Below are 21,091 nucleotides of genomic sequence, written 5' to 3' on the forward strand. Positions count from 1 at the left end.
GCGATATGACTGCTATGCGTGGCGCTGAGCAGAATGCAGATCGAGAAAAAGGTAAGAGGCCCCGAGGAGGTAGCGGAGGCACGACGGATACGTCTGGGATGTCGAGAAAAGCGTGTTTTTAAAACTGTATTTGTCTGCCTCTCCACTCGTTCGCTTTTTTTTCTTGGTTCATGGATGGTGCGTGCTTCAGCTACTTGCGCTCGCACGTGCACGTGTGTCTCTGCGCCTGGGCGTTTCTCTTGGTCTGCGCATCGCGGTATGCTTATTGTTCAGTATCAGCGTGTCGCCCTCGCTTCGAGTCTGAGCGCTCGCTTCTTCGCTTTGTCAGAGAAAAGAGAAAGTGAGGATGCGCGCTTGGTGCTCCGGCTGAAAAGAAGGACAAGCACATGATGGCAGAGAGCTGTTTCCCTCTGATACAGCACTGCGTCTTGTAACATTCTTGCGGATCTTCTAGGCGTGAATTGTTTATCTTCGGCGGCCGCGCCCTTTTTTATTTTCCTGGTTGCTTGGGCTTCGCTTACTCTTTCTTTTGTCTTCTATTCCTTTTGCCCGTATCTCGAGGAGTTTCTATGAATGAGCCGAGTGAGCTCCTCGTTTTACTTTATGCCGTGATGCACAGGACGTGGGTGCTTCAATGATGGTTTCGCTCTCTTTTTTTCCTCTCCTTCTTTTCCAGCATCCTTTGCAGAATGTACTTCCTCTGCGCTGTGTCGGAGAGTTGTAGAGAGCGCGCGGATGGTAGCTGTGGTGATGGGCTACGAGGACCGCCCAAGACGCGCACGTGTGATGCTCATCACCGAGTATCCCGTCCACTGGAGGAGCAAAGGCAAGGATGAGACGCTGAGCCGCTCTTTGCCTCTTTCCATTCGCTTACTTCTTCCTTGTCGATTCTCGGCGACGGCGCATGCTTCCTGGTCCTCTGGGCCCCATTGCGTGCCCTTGATATTCCTTTTGTTGCCCCTCATTTTTCTTACCAATAAGCCTCAGGCTCCTCATTCTTCTTGTTCACATTAATGTATATATATCTATATTGTTGCACCTCCGTCCTCCTCCTCATGCTCGAAGAAACGGAGACACTGTGCCCGTCTACTATTCTTACGCTCTTTCTGCCTTTGGATCTTTCCGTACCCAACAACCGCAACAAGGAAAAAAAGTGTGTTCTTGTGCGAACGTGTGATGAAGCGGGTGGTGATGGAAAAAAAGCGAACAAAGCAAAAGAATGACCAAAATGGGCGGATGAGGGGAGGGGGAGGAGGAGGAGGAAGAGGCAGCAAGACGAGGGTGGTGGTGATGGCGGCGTGCTTGCATAAACACATGTGCTTATCCGTGTCCCTTTCTTGTTTTTTTTTGGTTGTTGTTTCTTTGCTTACCTGTACCATCGTTTTTCTTCGTGCTTATTATTCTGTGTGTACATGAGCGCGTGCGTCTGTATATGGCCAGAGTGTGAGGAGTGGTCGGTATGTGGCTTCTCGTGAAGGCGCACGCCACTTGCAGCAAAGCCCGTAAGCGAACACGCCATCAGTGGCTTTTTTATCAACGCATTCATTCTGCCGTAGAACAGAGGAGTCCAAGGCCACGCTGGCCCCGGCCCGTCACAGGCCCCCATCGCGTGGTGCGAAGCAGCGCTAGAGACACACGCATCACAGCCATGCGCCGACGCAGCCATCTCAGCACGGACCCTGCATCAGCCTCTGCCAGCCCCTTCTACGCACGCAGCCCCACCGCTGCCCCCACTATGCCGGCAGCCACCCGGCGCATCCCTCGGCGTGGCTCAGGCGCCCCACAGCAGGAGGCAGTGAGGGCCGGGCGGGTCGCAGTCGAGTCGCGCTGACACTCCGCCCATATAGCATGGATGGCGCAACCCGGTGGACAGTCGCGGGTCGCTCCGACGCGGCGTCATCCACGACCTGACCGCCGCCATCAGCAGCGATGCATCGCTCTGACTTCCCCACGTCGTAGGCGTCTGACCCTGCCACCACCAGATGCGGTGCGGCATTGGCGGGGGATAGGGGCTGCCTGGCTTCTCCCCCGCACAGGGCGGGGGTGCTGGACCCTGATATCACGCGCCGAGGCGCCAACCACTATCAGGGATAGTGGAGAAGCGGGGAAAGACGAAACGCGCGTGCCCTGCTGGTCGTGGAGTACGGGCTTCAGCCTCGCAACCGATTTCACTGAGTTTTGCGCACGTCTGGGGTTGTCATTCCACTTGCATTTCTCGCCCACGAAAGTTGTGGGGTCGCGCGCCTTGTGCAGCAGCTGTTCGTTGGATGCGGCTAAAGGGGCCTCACGAGGTGGTTGGCCCTGACCCTCCCCTGTAGGTCAGACCCACCGGGTACGTGTGGCGCCCGATTTGGAATCTCGCTGCCCATCAGCTGGTGGCATCCTGCCGTGCGCTGCTGACCATTCCAGTGATTCCTTGGGGTTCATGGGCTTCGTCCGATCAGCATACAGCGGCAGGGGGTATGAGCGCGCTGTGCATCGTTGCGTACTGGGACGCGATTGGTCGTCGCTTTTCAGGTCCTCCTCGCGGCGCTCAGTCATGAGTTACCTCGGATCCCTCCGGCGGGATGTCCTCCTCGGCGTCAGGCCCGCCGCCCGTGATCAGGAAAGGCGAGGAGGTCGTCCCCTGCCCTTTGGGGAGGCGTCTGTTCGGTTTTGCTGTGGCGGAAGAGTCCATGTAACCCGTGCACGGAAGCCTCGCCTCTCCAGGCCTCCTTTCGCTATATCCCTGTGGAAGACCGGGGCGCAAGCGACATGAGCGCGGTCTTGGGGGGCTGTTGTATCGCTTCATCTGATGCGTCTGCGAATACGTAGATCAACATGAGAAGCCCCCATAGTTAGCGCTGAAGCGTTGTTGTGCCACACACTTGACGAAGGTCGAAAGCCGCTGTGCCGCGATGCTCGAGAAGGTCTTGCGTGCGGCCCGCCCCCACGATGACGGGCGGAGGCGAAGCCGAAAGTACGCAGTCGTGCTGTGCTCCGGGTCCTACCCCATGCTGGGATGCCGGCTAGCTAGCGATGTCGCGTGTGCAGGGGTATGTAGCAGTCGCTTCGCTCCGCAGTGCCTGACTTGGCGGTGCAGCCCTCCCCCGGTCAGGTCGTCCGTGAGCGTGGCCAGTCGTCTGCAGGTGCAACACAGCTGCATTGGCATATGCGCTCTAGCAGAGGAAAAGGCAGCTCCGTGGCGCGTCGTCTTCCCGCGTGGCAAGCTTCCACCCCTGTGAGCATCTCATTCTCTTGTCCCTCTCCCGGGTCACCCGCTGGACAGCCCTGTTTTCAGAGCTCTTTGAGGCTTCTTGCGACTGGTGCGGCTCCTCGGCGCGGAGAGGGCTGTTAGGATTTTCTTCGGCCCGTTAGTGCCTCTGCTGCGTGATCCGCCCTTCACCTCTCAAGCAGTGCAAGACGGCGTCTGAATTCGCCTGCTGCCGGACTCGGTGCACCCGACATGCTTGGCCGTGGTGGTCTCTGTCGGGGTGGTGGTGACTGGTGAAGTGATGCGCCTAAAACACTCGCTCCGTTGAGCCGGCGTGTTGTCTACAGAAAGAGAGGGGAGGAGTGAGTGCACGGAGCGAGAGGGGCGTGTGTGTGTGCATTGCAGCTGCCATGCTGTGCAAGCAGAGGATATGATAGGCGGAAGAGGTCATGCAGGCAAGGAGGGGGTGGGTGGGTTGTTGGATCATGTGACTGCACACATCGCGGCCCTGCCCCTGGGCCCTTAGGGGGACCGCATGGCACGTTTTCACCGACGGCTGCCGCTTGCCCAGTCCGTACAAGGCCCAGCAGCGTTTGTGCGATCTCGGATTTTGCTTCGCCCGCGAAGATCTTGAACAAAAAGGTGATACAGGGACGATGCGGTTCTGACTGCCTGCGTGCAACAAACCTTTTACCCTGAGGTGCGTAGCGCCCGAAGAATAAAAATGACGAAAGAAACAGATGGTTGTGGGAAGAGGCAGTAAAGTGTTTTTGAATTGGTCCCCCCTTTTGTTGTGTGTGCCTTCCCCGCCGCATCCCCATCCCCTCCCTCGCCGACTCGCGCACGCGACATTTGTTGCGGGAGGAACGCCAGGAACCTGTTTGCACCGGGTGATAGATGGGGCTACAAGGAGAGAGGAGCACAGAAGGGGGGCGTACACAAAAAGCAGAAGATATTTTTATATACGAGGAAGTAGAGAAGAGAAAGCGAGTGCGGCAGCAGATAATATTACAGAAAGCAAAAGGGCACGAAGAATAAGGCGGAGGGAGACTGTGAGAGGAAGCCTGCCGCGTCACCGCTTCGGTGGAGCTCGTTCTTTGGTTTCCCTTATTCGTTGCCAACCGCTTTTTGTGCCGCCTTTCTCCTTCCTCTCACCGAGAGTTTTTTGGCCTTCTTCTTCGGACTCACTGACGGCGTTACTGTGTGTGTGTGTGTGTGTGTATGTAACACTGTTTCTGATAATGGCTTCTGTCTTTGTTTCTTTCTCTCATCCGGTCAGCTCCGCCGTCCCTGATAGTGGTTGGCGCCTCAGCGGGTGGTAACCATGACCCTGTACCTGCCCTGTGCAGGGAGGATCCAGGCAGCCCCTATCCCCTGCCAATGCCGCACCGCATCTGGTGGTGGCAGGGTCAGACGCCTACGACGTGGGGAAGTCAGAGCGATGCATCGCTGCTGATGGCGGCGGTCAGGTCGTGGATGACGCCGCGTCGGAGCGACCCGCGACTGTCCACCGGGTTGCGCCATCCATGCTATATGGGCGGAGTGTCAGCGCGACTCGACTGCGACCCGCCCGGCCCTCACTGCCTCCTGCTGTGGGGCGCCTGAGCCACGCCGAGGGATGCGCCGGGTGGCTGCCGGCATAGTTGGGGCAGCGGTGGGGCTGCGTGCGTAGAAGGGGCTGGTAGAGGCTGATGCAGGGTCCGTGCTGAGATGGCTGCGTCGGCGCATGGCTGTGATGCGTGTGTCTCTAGCGCTGCTTCGCACCACGCGATGGGGGCCTGTGACGGGCCGGGGCCAGCGTGGCCTTGGACTCCTCTGTTCTACGGCGTGGAACGAAGTCGCTGCAAAAACAAAGAACTCCGAGCTTTCTGTAAGGGATGAGAATGTGGGGTCATGGAGAACGAGGGACATGTTATGCAGTGCTGGTGCCCACCGCTGCCACGAGCAACTCTTCGCATTGTTATTATTATTATTATTTTCTTTTGCTACGTTAGGGTGCCGGCTGGTACTCGTTGTTCACTCTTTGCTGTATATTGAATTCTCTTATCATGTATGTTCTGTACGAAGTGTGCATCCTCCTCTTTAGAAAAGTGGAAGGAAGCTGTTCTCAATCTCTCGGCGCGTGCTTGCCATCTTGTGTTTCCTTTGTTACGTAAGCCGTGGTTCACCTTTGTTTTTATATTTTATTGCCACCTTCGCCCTCCTCACCAAGCCCTTTTCACTCATCCTGACCCTTGCCCCTTCCTCTATTCGCATGCCCCCTTCCTTTGCAGTGTCCCCCCGGCGCACGGGTCCACCTCCTCCCTCCTCACGGGCTCTATTCTTTGGAGCTCGTATGTGCGTATCTTTTTTTTTGGTTTGTTTGGGGAGAGTGGGAGGGGCGCTTCCTTGCTCTCCTAACCCCAACTGCTTTTGCCCCTGACTTGCTCTTCTCCATCATGTGCTCCCGCTGATTTCTGTAACCCAGCTCTCTGTCGTTGTGCACTTTTTCGTCTGAATTTTTGTGGAAGGCTTGTCACAAGAAGGAACCATGGCGGAACGATCACCAAGCGATAAGGATGATGAGTGGGCCAACGTGCTCCCCGCCATTCCCGTGACGTGCTGCACCAGGCCCTTATCCTTTTGCTGCCTTGCGCTTCTTGTTTCAGATCTTCGAGGAGTCGAGTAATCGTACGCGTTTCGCTTTTCCTCCACCCACACTCTTGCTTGTCCACTGCGACAGGAAATCCCCTCTCGAGGTGACGGGCAAAGAGGGAGGGAGGGAGGGAGGGGGGGGGTGCGTAAGTCTACCTACTTGTGCGTAGTGTTACTGCGTGACGACTCGAACACAGCAACACTCTCGTGGGTAGCGTGGCGAGCGCTAGAGGTGTTGGGAGCGCGAGTGGAGGGGTACGAGATCGGTATATTCTGCCACAGAAATCGGAAACTCGCCCGCGAGGAAGAGTTGGGAACACGTGGATTGGAATGCGTCATGCTGACCTTTCTACTCGATTCCTCCTCTTCCTTTATTCAGTTGTTTGGCGGACCATTCGTCGTTGATCTTGGGCGTCTTTGTTGTCGGCGTCCTTTGTTTCGCTGCTGAGTTCGCTCGTATTGCGCTTGTTGAGCGTGCACGTGTCGAGCGCACCTGGCCGATACTGCATCACAAGAAAAGGAAGTAGCACTGCAGGATAGATGGAGTGTGTAGCGAGCCCGGTGTGTCGATAGGGGTAGCGGCGCTTTTGAGTCGAGGGGGGGGGGAGAGGAGGAGGAGGGGGAGGAGGAGGGGGAGGGGGAGGGGGAAAGAGCGCGGAAAGCGAGCGCAAAGGTCGCTGCCTGAGCCACGACGTGAGAAGGCAAAGAGAAGCGCTGAGGGAGGAGGAGGGAAGGGTGCACTGGCGTGCTTGTATCTGCACGCCAGTGCCCACATACACACACGTGAGCAGAGAAGTGGCGAGCGAAGGAAAGCAAAAGGAAGGACCACAGAGAAGGGGGAAAACAGCACCGAGAGCCGACTAGGAGGAAGAGTAAGGAAGGGAGGCCGTAGTACCTGCAGACCAACACGATGCCACGTAGTATTGGCACTGCCGCAATGCACCTGAGTAGCCGTCTCGATGTCGCTCTCTTTTCCCTTTTCATAGTGCAATGCACACGCGTGCGTGGGCCATGGGGAGGGGGAGCAGCGGGAGATGATCGGTAAGGGCAGTGCTGCAGCGCACGTCTGCTGTGGAACCATCCTTCTCTTTCTCTTGCGCGAGTGACAAGCAAGAATGAAACATGTGCCGTGGAAGCTCAGCGCAGCAGACCCCGTCCATCCATGCATCCTTTTCTTTGGGTTCCTTGTTGCACACAGCATTTCCACCGTGGCGATCACCCCTTCTCCTTTCTTCCTTTACCTTCTACGTGAGAGTCAATCGGCCTCGGTGCTGGAGGACGGCACCAACACTTGGAGGGGACCAGTTGGTGAGGTGCAGTCGTCCAACTGACCGAAAATTCGCTGCAGCTGCGGAACGTGCGCTCACATAAAGCATGCTGGTGGTGGCACCCCGGGGATACCGACAACTCAAGCACAACCGCAACTGCCCCTCTTTGTTTCTGGTATTGATATTTTCACTCATCATCTACGCAAAGATGCTCCGCGTATCTATCGTATTACGCGATAGGTTGGCGCCGCAGTCTCTGCGCACGTTGGCGCACGATCTCCTTAAGGCCCAGCATGCATCAGGACGTACGCTCATGTCCGTCATGGGACCAAAGTGCTACACGACTCGAGGTACGCTTCTCATAGTCTGTGCGAATCTATTGTGCTTCACCACGTACTGCCTCATGGTGAACTGGATTTACGAGGGTTACGTCGACTTGTGGTATGGTGTGTATGGCCTGGAGAACGATGCCGATGACAACGATGATTGAGAGTGTAGGACGGGCTCCGGGAATCGAGGAAAGGGCGAAACGAACGCTTCTCACACCTTCCATGGGGAGAGGAGGAGTGAGGGCATGTGCGCGCGCTCTACGGCTCTCCATCTTTTTTTTTCACCCACTGCGGCTCTTGGTTCGGTTACCGCGTGCACTATACAGAGATTATCTTGTGCTTCTCTGTCTTCTCTATTTTTTCCCTCGGCTCTGCAGCTGTCTGTGCAGTGGTCTTCCCTTTTGGTCTCACATGTGTCTCGTGTTGCGCATGTGTGTCTATCTTCTCTTGCTTCCCATACGTCACTAGACACATCCATCAGCGCTTCCGTGGTCCGACTTTACGAGTGCACTGCTTGTGTTTCTGTGTCTATTGGAGGGAGGCGGTGAGGGATACATCTGCGTGTGTGCTCTGGCACGCATTGTAAGGGAAAAAAAACAGCAGAAACGCAGCGTGTTTGAGGGAGCTCCCTTTTCGTTTTCTTTGGCTCTATGAGAAGGAGCCCGGAAACGGTGCAGCTCACGTTTCTTTCTCTCTCAATGCACGCATGCTCAGAGGTAGCGGTATCGCTGTGCCCATTACTCTTCACACTGCCGCAGACGCATCCGAGTTGAGAGAGGGTGAACAACACCGCAAAGAAGACAACGGTAGATCCTTCTGGACCTTCTACCAGCGTGCTCCTTGTGCAACGGAGCGAGGCACGTTCATTGCTCGTCCTTTGTGTATGCAATGTATACTGCATCCTATGCTCTTTCCTTTTCTTCCTGCTTCGTTCTCAGTTCACGAGAACACATACACAGTGCCACGAACGGAAAACAAACAAACAAACAATCAGAAAGAAAAGCTATTCACAGCAGACGTATACACAAGTCCAGGGAGCGTCAACGACGCGCACATCACGCAGCGCGCCTTCTTGTCCCCCTTGTAGCCAAGACAAGATCTGATTTTGTGGTAATACTCGACAAGCTTTTCTCGCGTTTCCATTCTCATTACCGCCTCTGTTGTGTATTTCTGTGAAGGCGGGCAACGCAGGCGGTCGGCCGAAACATACCAAGAGAGGCTTCTGCTTTTTCCTTTCTTCTTGCATTGTCTCTTGTTGCTCAGCTGGTCATGGGATCTACCACCGGTGCGGACAAGACCATCAAGGTCCTCCTCATCGGCGACAGCGGTGTGGGTAAGTCCTCCCTGCTGCTCTCCTTCACCACTGGGGCCTTTGATGAGAATATTTCGTCGACCATCGGCATCGATTTCAAGGTGAAGAAGGTGGACGTTGTAGATGCCCACACGGGCGGCAAAACTACCGTAAACCTACAGCTATGGGATACGGCAGGACAGGAGCGCTTCCGTACCTTGACCAGCTCCTACTATCGCGGTGCACATGCTGTTGTGCTCGTCTACGATGTTAACAATCCGCAGTCTTTCCACGGGCTCAAGAAGTGGCTTGATGAAGCGAATAGCTACTGCCGCCGTGACGAGGCGGAGAGTAGCAGTATGGCGTTCCTGCTGATCGGCAACAAGACGGACCTGTGCCCTGATGAGAACTCGATGCCGCTGCCCTGCTCGATAGCGCAGGGGTTTGCCCAGCAGAACAACATGCTGTTCGCCCTCACCTCTGCCAAGACAAGGATTGGGGTGGCGCAGGCATTTGACGAGGTGGCGCGTAGTGTGCATGATAAGTTGCAGGACTTGGAGCAGTACGAGCGACGTCGGATCGCAAACTTGAACGATGGCAGCAACAACGGCAGTGGACAAGGCTGTTGCTAGGGGAAGCTGTAACACACCGAACTGAGAAGGGTGTGGGGAACGGTTCATAAGGGGGGAGGCGGAGGCTGCGGTGTGCGGTGCGTGTTCGCATCAGCCGATTACAGGCACCCATACGCATATTTGCCAGCATTTGATGATGAGGGAGGCACAACTGGGTATTGCACAGGAGCCGCGGGTGCGACACACACACACACACACACACACACACACACACACAGACGAAATGTGGAAGGGGAGGGGTGCACTCAGCTGTGCGCCTCTTGGTATCCCTGACATCTTGCTTCGCCCTTATTTGTGCAGTGCCTTCTCTGCCTCTCCATTGGCTGCCTCTTTCTTTGTCTCTCTGCGGTGCAGTCCCTTTTCTGCCGCCGGTTGCCCGCCTTTAGCCAGGCATAAGGCGCACGGATGGCCCTACAGCTAGAACTTGCCTGGCCCGTCATCTTTTTAAATTCCGCCACCGCCTTCTCACACCCTTTCTCGCTCAGCAAAACGTGTGCGCCACGACCTTCCTCTTCTCTTCTCCTCTCGGGACGCTTCTCTTTTTTTTCGTGTTGTCTCTGCTTCACTGCGGCGTGGCATCCTCGTGCTTCTCCTGCCTTAGCTTGCTAAGGTGTATCTGTTGCCCTGTGCATATGTGTGTGTGTGTGTGTTGCATTTCTTCTCCCTTTTCCGTGTATGATTTACGGTGAGAGGCACGGCATTGTCTCGCTGCCTTTTGTTTCCTCTACGGTGATGAGGCTCATCCGCTCTCCCTTTCCTTTTCCCGCCGCGAGCCACAGGTCCAGCGTCGCCTTTGAAGACACGAGAACCAAACAGCATCGAGGATGAAGCTGCAATCTATTCTGCCAGGAAGAGATTGGTGGTAGGATAGCAGAGTTGTGTCCTGCGATTCGCTTCGCTCTTGGCTTCCTTGTACCGACTCGTTGTCTCCGCGGTCTCGGCAAAGCCTCCCACAGCCTCTGTGTCTACTGGTTGAAGCTGGTGGTCATCCGCTAGCATTGCAGCTCTCTCTCTCTCTCTCTCTCTCATTCTCTAGCCTTTGCTCTCGCTTTCTCGCGCGTTACTTGCTCCTCTTCTTCCTCACCCCCTCTCTCCGACGCAGGGCAGGACAGACCAGAAAAAAACAGACGTTTGTGTCGGGGTTTTCTGAACACCTACGGCGAGAGCCACCACTGAAACGGCGACCACAACGACCTGAAAAGCAGCTCCACTGGGAGGGCGGAGCCATGTCTGGCATGGATGACCGCGCGAAGCAGTTCAAGGCGGCCGCTGAGGCTCAGCCCACTGGACCTGCGTTGAAGAAGGAGATCAGCACGCTGCGCCGCTTTCTCTTTCGCAACCAGGGGTACCGCTTTACGAAGGCGGCGCAGCAGGCACTCTACATGGCGATCATTGCACACTACGGCAACTCAGCTGCCCATCACGCTTCTGGCTACCCAGCTGCCTGTGACACGCCGGCGACAACGGCGTCCCCTGCAAGGGCTGACTTTAGTGTGCCGACTTCGGCGTCGTGCGCAGATCCTTCGAGAGGCACAGGTGTGCCACATCCAGCCGGCGACGAGGACAGCGACGACGGGGACCGCGGCAACACCGCTGATGCGGCCGATGCACCGATTCTTCGCCTCCTTGACGACGCGCTCAAGATGCCCTTCACCGTTTTCACCTCTCCACAAAAGGATAAGCTGCTCAGTCTCTACTGGACCGTTCTCGGGACCGACGGCTCTGCAGGTGCGAACGCCGGCAACGGCACCACGCCCATCACCGCCGCCACACTCACGCTCTCACTTGTGGACATCGTAGACGCCGGCAAGAACAAGGCGCAGCTCTCCCTCTTCACTGATGGAGGTGAGGAGTACCCGCAGGAAGTGCTCGTTTCGGATGCCAGCACCCTGAAGCATCTGAGGACAGCACTTCACAAGGGCAACGCCATTTCAGTGACGGTACAGGAGAACGAGACCGGCGCGTCACTTGTATCCTTTAGTGTCGACGACGAGTGAGCCAGTCGTGAACGGCGCGTTGCTTTTCAGAAGTATGCTACGGAGAGGGAGGTGTTGACGTTGCTGCACATTGCGCTGGCTCGGCGTGTTTATTTTCGGTTCTGATCTGCTCGGCTTTGCCGTGCTTAATGGTGGGTGACACCTCAGCGGGTGGTAACCATGACCCTGTACCTGCCCTGTGCAGGGAGGATCCAGGCAGCCCCTATCCCCTGCCAATGCCGCACCGCATCTGGTGGTGGCAGGGTCAGGCGCCTACGACGTGGGGAAGTCAGAGCGCTGCATCGCTGCTGATGGCGGCGGTCAGGTCGCGGATGGCGCCGCGTCGGAGCGACCCGCGACCGTGCACCGGGTTGCGCCATCCATGCTATATGGGCGGAGTGTCAGCGCGACTCGACTGCGACCCGCCCGGCCCTCACTGCCTCCTGCTGTGGGGCGCCTGAGCCACGCCGAGGGATGCGCCGGGTGGCTGCCGGCATAGTTGGGGCAGCGGTGGGGCTGCGTGCGTAGAAGGGGCTGGTAGAGGCTGATGCAGGGTCCGTGCTGAGATGGCTGCGTCGGCGCATGGCTGTGATGCGTGTGTCTCTAGCGCTGCTTCGCACCACGCGATGGGGGCCTGTGACGGGCCGGGGCCAGCGTGGCCTTGGACTCCTCTGTTCTACGGCAGAATGAATGCGGTGCAAACAGCAAAAAGAAACACGGCTCAGGTCTCGTGAACACAAGATGGAGGCATGCCTGTGTGCTTCTCTCCCCTCTCTTCGTGCCGCATTCCAAGTAGAAAGACAAGGGGCAAACTGCCGCAGTTTTGAATTGGGGCGTAGAGTCTCTCTCTCTCTGTCTTTGCTGTATGCCATACGCGAAAGGAAGACACCAACATCGGGGGGGGAGGGTGGGAAGGGGAGAAATAGTGCCGATTTGGGTGCGCACGTCGCCCGCTGTTCTGTGGGCTCAGCATGCGCCAGTTACACACATTTGTGGTGCTTATGTGCGGCCGACGTCTCCTTGATCGTTCCGATCCCCTTTCAGGCGCTTGCAGTGCTGCCCATCCTCGAGCCTCTTCGCTCCTTCGCCCCGCTGAGCCTCTGTTCTGCCCGCTGGCGTGCTGCCCTACTCGATAGCATCTCTTTTCTTTCACCGGCGCGCATTCCCCCACTCGCATCTGAGAACAGACGAAGTATGCGTAGGCAAAGGGTGCGCGCACTCACACACACACACACGCGCGGAAACACTCAAAGCGCGTTGGCGCGGGGCTGGGCTCTTCGTGGATCTCCTTCGTCTCCATTCCCGCTTCTTCTTCCCTCATCTCTCTCTTTATCTTTGAGGAGGCTCGATCGTTGCTGTCGGGATCCGTTGGCTCACATTTCTTGCTGCTGCTGCTGCTGCTTCTCTTGTATCGCCCCTCCGTGCATGCAAGATTCTGTGCGTGTGTGTGGGAGGAAGCGAGTATCTGAGCAGCAGCTGACGGAGAAGGGAGCGCACGAAAAGAGGTTGTTAGATCGAGAGAGCAAGGAGGTGGACAGTGCGAAGGTTTCCGAGTACTACTCCTGGCACACCCATCACTCCGCACACAAGTATAGGCCAATACATAGAGACCTTTTTACGTAGACATATACGCGCCCTTCTCTGCGAGTTCTCCAGGTCGGCGGCGGGGTGGCGTATCTACCCTCGTTAATGCCTTTAGTCTTTGCTTTATCCGCATCTCTACCTTCTGGCCGCCTTTTCACCGCGACACAATGGCTGTTGTGTCGAAGCTGACGTCGAGTCGCTTTCTCGGCTTCTACGCCGTGCAGCTGCTCTGCCTCGCTGCGGCGGTTCGTATGCTCCGTGCCGTGGTGCACCGGCGGCGCGCTTTGAGCGGCAGTACGAAGCACCGTTCTCGCCGCTTCTCTCCGTCGCGCGTCGGTGGCAGCAGCGAGGATGACACAATCAAGATGGATCGCATCTTCTGGCGGCGCTTCCTCTCTCTTCTCCGACTGTGCATCCCTCATTTCGTATCCCTCGAATCCGGGGGTGTGCTGCTCTTGCTGGCCCTCTTTTACCTGCGCACCCACCTGACACTGCTGTTTGCAAGGGTTGTAGGGCGCAATGGCCGGTACCTCGTCGAGCGCAACACAAAAGCGTTTATTTCTAGCGTGGCGGACATCGGCTTGCTCGCCATCCCGGGAACGATTCTGCAAATCGGGGTGCAGTACGTAAAGATAATGACGCAGCAGCGGCTGCGAGACAACTTGCAGGCGACTCTTCACAAAGAGTATCTCAAAGGGAACACGATCTACATGATCGCTAAGCAGAGCGCCTTCATAGATAACACCGATCACCGTCTCACGCAGGAGACAGATCAGTTCTGCAAGGGCATTGCTGGAGTATTCGGCGCCCTATTCAAACCGATCCTGGACGTGGTGACGCTTTTGATGGAACTCTCGAGGCACGGAGGCCTTGCGCCCCCTGCTTTCTTAATTTCCTACTACCTGCTCGTTGCGACGTGCATGTCGGTGCTGCTGCCCAACTTTGGTCAGCTGGTGGCGACGAGCCAACAGAAGGAAGGCAACCTGCGCACGAAGCACCACCAGCTCATCTCGCACGCGGAGGAGATCGCTTTCTACAACGGCGAGGAGATCGAGCGCGCGCACGTGGGACGCCTGCTGGGCTCCCTCATCCGCCACGAGTACAAGATCAAGCGCACCAAGTGGCTGACTGGGTGCAGTGACAGCCTGTTCATCAAGTACGGCGCCAGCTTGGTTGGGTACCTTGTATGCAGTCTTGTCGTTCTCGACCAGTTCCATTTGATGACCAAGGGTGATCTGACTCAGCTGTACCTCCAAAATGTGCAGCTGTACGTGCCCTTTTCCGCAGCGATTGGGCGGATGCTTCTCATGCACAAACAAATAGGCGCGTTGTGTGGCAGCGTGCACCGCATTGGAGAGCTGCGCGAGACACTGGAGCGAATCAACGCGTCGAGTGTGCGTGGTGAAGCGGCCAACGTCTTCTACTCGGATGATTTGGTGCAATGGAGGGACGTAGACATCGTCAGCCCGGCTGGCATGAGTCTTCTGCATGATTTTAACCTCACTGTCACCCCTGGGAAGCACACGCTGATCATGGGCAGCAACGGCTCCGGCAAGACGGCACTGATGCGCGTGCTTAGCGGGTTATGGCCGGTTGCCAAGGGCAGCGTGACCCTCCCAACGGCCCCCGAGTCGCTCATGTGCCTGCCGCAGCGTACTTACCTCCCACCTGGCTCGCTGCGTGCGCTGCTTACATACCCGCACGTTACAGAGGACGCCCGCGACGGCAAGCCTGAGCAGGCCTTTGTGTCGGATGAGGTTATCATGTCCGCGGCGATGTCGTTTGGCCTCAACCCCATGATGGATCGGGAAGGTGGCTTGGATGCCTCCGAGAACTGGGAGGAAGTATTGTCGGGTGGGGAGCGTCAGCGTGTAGCCCTGGTGCGCGTCCTGTTGCACCGCCCGCAATTCGCATTCCTCGATGAGTGCACGAGCGCAATTTCCCAGGATGAAGAGCCCTTCTTCTACAGATTACTGCAGAAGGCAGGTGTGACACTGATCACGGTGTCGCATCATGAGACACTGCGCAAGCTGCACCGCGTCGTCGTCTCTTTGGACGGAGAAGGCGGCTGCCAGGTCAGCGAACAGTAGAGAGGGCAGGCGAGGGAGAGAGAAGACTAATTGAGCGGGCTGTTCGCCTCTCTTGTTTTTTGGCTGTGCTGGGTGCCGCTGAAGCGCGGACTTTCTTTGCAACGCAAGGCCGTCCCAACCATGGACTCTCGGGGCGCTGATGTTGTTCCTCTGAGAGACACACATACTCGTGGAGGTAGTCTTTCCTTTCCGACGACGATGACGACGACGGAAGACATACAAGCATACAAGTAAACCACAAACGTGGGAGAAGAGCTGATGACGCTTTCGTTGCTCTTTTCTCCTTTCTCCTTTGTGTGTTTTTTGTTGCGCCCTCCCCCTCCCCCCTCCCCCCTTCGTCGACTCATGCACGCTGTCGTCCTTTTAAACGAAAAGCACACCTTTAACTGCGAACACGCATTTTGCACATGCGCGCGTGCACACACACACATATATATATATATATATATATGTGTGTGTGTGTGTGTGTTTGCTATCATTTTGAAAATGTCCTCTTCGGTTTCTGTCTGTGTGCTGGTGTCTGCGTATGCGTGCTCTCTTGTTTTCCTTTCTCTGCCACACCTCCAAAGCTTCTTCCGCTTCCTTTACCATGTGCGTACACACATTAGTGGGCGCCTTTGCTTTGTCGTGGTTCCCTTCTCGTAAAATCCGCCTTCCAAAGGGTTAAACGTGGGAGAGGAGTCCTTGAGGAGTGGGTGGCGCTCGTACAAAATGCACAAGAACGACAATTTTTGTTAAAATGAGGGCAGCTCTTCTAGCGTGTGCAGCTGTACTGTGCGACTGCGCCGTGTGCGGGCGCTGGGGTCTTCTGCGCTTCCATGTCTTTGAGGGTGTACGCTCTGCGTGCTCGCGTTTGCGTGCCTACATGTTTTTCCCTTCCTTCAGCCATTTTTTCTGTGTTTCCCTAGACGGGGCCGAGAGTGTGCCAGTGGTGCTCTTATATAATAATTATTCTACGTTTGCTGTGCTGTTGTTTTTAATATTGGCCTCTGTCTACCTCTGCCTGTGCCTCTCTCTCGGAGCCTCAAACGATTTGCCCTTGTGCGCTACCGGAACTGCAACACCTAACGGACTGTGAAGGAGAGGGGATGTATCGGTTGTCTGGTATGCGTAGGCGTATGTGCCTTTCTCTTTTTCAGCATTTTGGAGTGTGCACTGGTGTATGCTAGCGTTGTCGACCTGCTTTTTTTGCTTTATTGGTGAGGTGTGGTGTCCCCATGTGTATGAAGGGGGCAGGGAGCTGAAAGTGCGAGTGCGCAGGGGTAGGTGCAGGTGTATCAGGCGACGCACAGGCCTTCACGAGCCGTCTTTCTCCTTCACCGCGTTCCCTCTGGGCTACATAGACTACTGGCTCCTACGTGCCCTTTCCCTCTCTCTCTGCCTGCGTGTGCCGTGCGTGAATGTTTAGATGGGTATGTGCTGATTTTCACTCCCCCGTACAGTTGTTTGCCTTTGAGCCTGGCGAGCGCCGCGTTCGCACACGCGCATGTCAGCTGCGTATGTCTCCAAAGGGGTGGAAAAAATGTATCCTGTGCTGCCCAGACCTCTGTCTCCCCCCAAAGGAGGGAGCCTTGAGTGCTAAGTGGGTGTTGGGTTTGTACATAAGGGTTTCATCCGTGCTAACAACGGCTTGATGAATGAAAAGGAGCGTAAGTCGTGATGCGCGTAGTCAAGCCACCATCGCCTATGCACGGCGGACACCGGCACCGCTTTGGCGTATCACACTGTTCTCAGCCTCCATCAGCATCGCACATCTGCGGCAGCGGTGCATGGACGCCCGGAGGCCGCCTTCAGCCTTCTCTGCGGCAGGCAGTCTTTAGCGCCCCACCCGGTAACTGCAGGTATGATATCGTCTAGGGTGTTGTCACAAGCCTGCTCCCCCTGCTGTGCTTCTCCGTGCCATCTTTCTCTATCGATCTCGCTCGCCTTCCTCGTACCACACGGTTGCTGCTCTTCATCTAACCGCCATCACATTGTCTCTCTCACACAACCATCTGCGACCGTTGCGCGTGTCTGTGAAAGAGATAACCTCGGTGCCGCGAGAACCCGCGCTCGGCTGCACTCTTCTTCGCTTTCCGACCGCAATCCTCTTCGCAGAGGACGGCCATACCTGCTCCACGCTGTATTACTGATCTTCTCCGTGAAGAGGGCCAGCTCACCGTCTCTACTGTTTTCCCTTCCACTTTTTCTGTTCTCTATCTCACACCCCCGGTTTCCACAGAGCTCTGCGTGCCCGGCTCTCCACCGCGACGCACCCCTCACCTTCTTCCCTCGAATAGCTGAGTATATCTTCTTTCATCCCATTTCTTTGCCAGGCCATAATGACGTCCGTGTACAACTTCAAGACAATCACCGTCGTCCCGACGTACAAGGACTTCATGGACATTGTCCTGTCCAAGACGCAACGCAAGACGCCGACGGTGGTGCACAAGGGATACCATATCTCCCGCATTCGCCAGTTTTACATGCGCAAGGTCAAGTTCACGCAGAAGACCATCAATGAGAAGCTCACCTACATCCTTCAGGAGTTCCCGCGCATGGATGACATTCACCCCTTCTACGGCGATCTCATGCACGTCTTGTACGACCGCGATCACTACAAGGTGGCGCTGGGCCAGGTGGGCGCGGTTCGCCACATGGTGGACAACATTGGTCGTGATTACGTGCGTCTGCTCAAGTACGGCGACTCTCTCTACCGCTGCAAGCAGCTGAAGCGCGCTGCCCTCGGCCGCATGGCGACGGCGTGCAAGAAGCTCAATAGCGCGCTCGCCTACTTGGAGAAGGTGCGTCAGCACATGTCTCGCCTCCCCTCCATCGACCCGAACGCGCGCACGCTGCTCGTGACGGGCTTCCCGAACGTGGGCAAGTCCAGCTTTATGAACAAGGTCACGCGCGCTGATGTGGAGGTGCAGCCGTATGCCTTCACCACCAAGTCGCTCTTTGTCGGTCACACGGACTACAAGTACACTACGTGGCAGGTGATCGACACCCCGGGCATCCTAGACCATTCTCTGGAGGAGCGCAACGTCATCGAGATGCAGGCGATCACCGCACTGGCCCACCTCCGTGCCTGCATCCTCTTCTTCATGGACCTGAGCGGCCAGTGCGGCTACTCCATTGAGCAGCAGGTCTCTCTCTTTAAATCCGTTGGCCCTCTGTTCACTGGGAAGCCGGTTGTCGTCGTCTTCAACAAGTGCGACGTGTGCACCATCGACGATGTCTCGTCGGCGGAGCAGGAGCTTATCATGGACGCCATTCAGGAGGCGGACGCGAAGTGGATTACGACTAGCACACTCACGGACGTCGGCGTCGGCGACCTCAAGACCGTCGCCTGCGACATGCTTCTCGCCCACCGCTCCGAGCAGAAAGAGGGCTCTGGCCGCTACCAGGCAATTCAGAACCGCCTCTACTGCGCCACCCCACAGCAGCGCGATGAGCTGGAGCGCCCCGCCTTTGTGCCGGCGTCAGTGCTGCAGGCGCGCGCCACGGGCGAGCCGCCGCGGCAGCGCCGCAAGACAGAGCGCGACTACGAGTGGGAAAATGGCGGCCCGGGCCAGTATCAGAAGAACGAGCGCAAGACATGGGATCTGGAGAACCCGGAGTGGGTCGACGATATCATTCCGGACATCATGGATGGCCACAACATCTATGACAATATTGACCCTGACATCCACCAGCGCCTGCTGGAGCTAGAGGCGGAGGAGGAGGCGCGGCTGGAAGATCTGGAGCTGGAGGCGTCCCGCAAGCACGAGCAGTACACGCTGGACAACGATACCATTGAGGCAGTGAAGTTCATAAAGGACAAGATAAAGGTGCTGAAGATGGAGCGAGCCATGAAGAATCCTGCCATCCGGCGTACGCACAGCCAGGCGATGGCCATCGACAAGTTCAACAAACGCACCGGCAGTCAGGACGCCAGGGCAAAGTCCATCGCGGACGGCAGCGGCGAGGTGCCTACTCGCAAGCGTGGCCGTTCCATGTCTGTCGCGCAGGAGGCACTGATCCGCGACCGCTCCGGCTCTGCCCACGTTAGCACCAAGACGACTCGTAGTATCAGCGGCGCCTCTGCTAGTCGCGAACGCAGTATGAGCGTCAACCGCGGCGACGGCTACCGTGATGTGAACGAGAAGCTGCGCGCCGTGAAGCTGAGCAAGGTGAAGGCGCGTCCGCTGGCCCGCCAGGCACGGAAGGGCGAGGGCGACCACCACATCCCGAACCTCCGCCCTATGCATTTGTTCACGGGTAAGGTAAAGAGCAACGGCGCTCGCGACCGGCGTTAAGTGTGCGGGGTGCGACTGCCGAGGTGAGAGATAGATGGCAACACAGGGAGGGGGAGGTGAAGAGGCGGTGACTTGATCATCTCTGCGGCGAGCATCATGGATGGCCACACCATGAGTGCCGTGATGCTTCTCCTTTCGTCTCACTGGCTGTACCTCATTCACCGTTCTACTTAGTCTTTCTTGTACCGCTATCCCACACTCCCCCCTCGCTTACCAGTGCTAGCCTGACGAGCGGACCTCATCGTCTTCTCGCCTTTTCGCCTCCTTTTTTGTTCGGTTGTGCTTCTTTCGTTTCTTTTCTGCTGTTTGTACTGTTGCCCTTCTCTTCCTCCCCCCTTCCACTCACCGCTTCCCTGTCCCCCCCCCCCATTGTCTGGCACACAACTCGTTCTCTCTCTCTCTCTCTTGCTCTCTCGTGGATTTCGCTGCCGACGTGTATGCGGCACGCTCATTTCGATTCTCTTTGGCGCCTGTTTGCCGCTTGAGGAGCGAGGAAGGAAGGAGGGCTGACAATGGGGGGGGGGCGGGAAGGGAACGAAACATTGTGGGGAGTGGCGGAGGTGAGAGAAGGGGAGGGGGACGATACTCCACTTCGTTGAGGGAGACGCGCATTTGTGCATGTGCGTGTGGCACTTGCGTTTTCTCTCTTCTTTTTATGTGTGTGCGTGTAGTGGTGGTGGTGGTGGTGGGGATGTTGCTGTCCCTTCCCCCCGTGCTTTGGTGGTCCAAACACTGTTGGCTTGCACCGATGAAAGACGACGACCTCGCCGTCAGCGGCGTATTAAAGGCAAGCAAGGGGCTGATTTCTCTCTGCCCCACTCGAATAACAGCGACGTAACCTTTTTGTTTATACTTTGCCTTACGTTTTCTTCGTGTTCCGCGCGTATGTGTTGGCGCAATGTATGCGCTCCCCTTGCTTGATGCGCTCACGCCAAGTCAGAAGGGAGCTGAATACTGGCATCCACAGCTCAGTACTCGCAGGTACGCACGCACTCACGCACTCACAAGTGGAAGCGGGGACGATAATGCGGAAGCACGTGGCTCGGAGGCGGCCTTCTCTCCCCCTTTGTGTCTTTCTTTTTGTTTGTTCATTTTTAAGTCATGTAATGCGCACTCTCGAGGTGATTTGCTGTGCGTATCCGCGGGCGTACGAACAACGCAAGGAAAGCCGTGTAAGCACTTTAAACGCACACACAAAAAAAGCAAACCGTAACGCAGCAACGGAATATGGAGAGGAGCACGCACGCATGCGGCCGGGTCGACAGCTGTCTTCCTACTAGCGTACATGCTGAGGACCTAAAATGGGTGCTGGTGATTGTGATTGCGGTGGTAAGGAGGCGAGGAAGCTGTGCTTGGACAGGTGTGCGTACGGCAACGCCGGCTCCTCACCCTCTCTCCTTCCCAAGGAAAACACTTCCCCTTGCATCTTTGCTGATGCTGGTAGAGAGGCACCTCTTGTCTGGGGAGATGAAGGAAGCGAGGCCGGTGGGCCCTGAGGGCAGGCATGAGTGTGTTCCGCCGCCCTTTATCATTTTTTCCTTCTGTCTAAACTCAACTTTGGTCGCGCAGGCGTCGGCCAGCTTACTGATGTCACCCTCCCCCCTCTACCTATCGCTCCCCTTCTCCTCCGACACCCTTCTCCGTTTCCACACTCGCTGTTTTCTGTACGCGCTCAGGCGAATCAGCGGTTTTCACGTGCTTCTGTCTACTGCCTCCGCGACACGGTGAGGGAGAGCACGAAGCACAAAGAAGAAGGCACACGCTTCAGAGAGAACGAATCGACGCCAGGCGAACGCAGCATCGCATTGAGGGTT

At 56.7% G+C, this 21,091-nt stretch overlaps 4 protein-coding genes across 4 annotated transcripts; all 4 read left to right on the top strand.

Annotated features, from left to right (window-relative positions):
- Positions 1–8,693: 8,693 nt before the first annotated feature.
- On the top strand, positions 8,694–9,347 carry LMJF_33_1840 (putative small GTP-binding protein Rab18; the record flags this gene model as incomplete). Its single annotated transcript, XM_001685892.1, has 1 exon — positions 8,694–9,347. One exon carries the CDS (start codon positions 8,694–8,696, stop codon positions 9,345–9,347), a length of 654 nt encoding a protein of 217 aa, XP_001685944.1.
- A 1,226-nt stretch (positions 9,348–10,573) lies between these two features.
- LMJF_33_1850 (hypothetical protein) lies at positions 10,574–11,344 on the top strand (the record flags this gene model as incomplete). The annotated part of the gene is made up of 1 exon (XM_001685893.1): positions 10,574–11,344. The coding sequence occupies one exon, from the start codon at positions 10,574–10,576 to the stop codon at positions 11,342–11,344; it is 771 nt and encodes a 256-aa protein (XP_001685945.1).
- Positions 11,345–13,074: 1,730 nt separating this feature from the next.
- Positions 13,075–14,997, top strand: ABCD3 (putative ATP-binding cassette protein subfamily D,member 3; the record flags this gene model as incomplete). The annotated part of the gene is made up of 1 exon (XM_001685894.1): positions 13,075–14,997. The coding sequence occupies one exon, from the start codon at positions 13,075–13,077 to the stop codon at positions 14,995–14,997; it is 1,923 nt and encodes a 640-aa protein (XP_001685946.1).
- A 2,321-nt stretch (positions 14,998–17,318) lies between these two features.
- Positions 17,319–19,277, top strand: LMJF_33_1870 (putative nucleolar GTP-binding protein; the record flags this gene model as incomplete). Its single annotated transcript, XM_001685895.1, has 1 exon — positions 17,319–19,277. The coding sequence occupies one exon, from the start codon at positions 17,319–17,321 to the stop codon at positions 19,275–19,277; it is 1,959 nt and encodes a 652-aa protein (XP_001685947.1).
- Positions 19,278–21,091: the final 1,814 nt, after the last annotated feature.

The sequence above is a fragment of the Leishmania major genome, chromosome 33, assembly GCF_000002725.2.
Source record: "Leishmania major strain Friedlin complete genome, chromosome 33".
NCBI classification, from domain to species: Eukaryota; Euglenozoa; class Kinetoplastea; order Trypanosomatida; family Trypanosomatidae; genus Leishmania; species Leishmania major.